At 47.3% G+C, this 857-nt stretch overlaps 1 protein-coding gene across 1 annotated transcript in view; it reads right to left on the minus strand.

Annotated features, from left to right (window-relative positions):
* SYF2 (SYF2 pre-mRNA splicing factor) overlaps positions 1–201 on the minus strand; it is a 5456-nt gene extending 5255 nt beyond the window's left edge. Inside the window, exon 1 of the mRNA XM_042440599.1 lies at positions 52–201. Within this exon, the coding sequence (XP_042296533.1) occupies positions 52–180 (129 nt within the window). The 5' untranslated portion in view covers positions 181–201. The remainder of the gene's footprint in view (positions 1–51) is intronic.
* Positions 202–857: the final 656 nt, after the last annotated feature.

The following is an 857-nucleotide window of genomic DNA, read 5'->3' on the forward strand; positions in this document are numbered from 1 at the left end:
TAATCCTAATGCGTCTCTCAAGGCTCCTGCCCTCCTTCCCGCTCCTCTCACCGTCTCAGGCTCCAAAGCTCCACTTTCTGCCTCCTCCTCCGCCGCCATTTTGTCTCTCTCTCCGCTTCCGCTTTCACGCTTCCCTGTGACGTCACCGCAGGTAAACAGCGACAAACCGCGCGGGGCCATAGAGTAGGAGGGGAAGGAAGGGCCGAGTGAGGAAAAGCGCGCATGCGCAACCGCAGGGGCGCCCCTTCTAGAGTACTGCGCTGCAGCGCCACCGCAGGGCCGGGAGGGAATTGCGTCTCCAACCTCCCTCACTAGTCAAGGGGAGAGGAAGGCTTTTCTACACTGTAGAAACAACCCAGTTTGACACCACTTTAACTCCAAGGGCTGGCACCATCTTTACAGAATCCTGGGATTTGCAGTTGTGTGAGGCACCAGAAAACTACAGAGAAGAGATGGCTAAAGAGCTGGTAAAACTACAAATCCCATTTTTTCCACAGGCTGGAGCTATAGCACTTAAAGGGGTATCAAACTGCATCATTGCTACAGTGTAGATGCACCCATAAAGGCTACAATGCTGCAGGTAGTAACTTAAGAGTAAGTCCTGTTGAAATGGGTGAGGCTTACTTTTGATCATTGTTTTAATCTACATCTTGAACCATACTTTTGATCCAAATGGAAACTGCAGCCAGGAAATCAAAACAGGACTAGGATTCTGATGATTCTTTTTACAAAACCCTGGATGGTATATTGAAAGAAAGAAAGGAAGAAAGAAAGAAAGAAAGAAAGAAAGAGGAAACCTTACTGGAATAATAATTAATTGAAAGTTTAGGATTTTGGAAAAGGATAAGAATCACATC

Source organism: Sceloporus undulatus, chromosome 9 (assembly GCF_019175285.1).
Source record: "Sceloporus undulatus isolate JIND9_A2432 ecotype Alabama chromosome 9, SceUnd_v1.1, whole genome shotgun sequence".
Classification (NCBI taxonomy): domain Eukaryota; kingdom Metazoa; phylum Chordata; class Lepidosauria; order Squamata; family Phrynosomatidae; genus Sceloporus; species Sceloporus undulatus.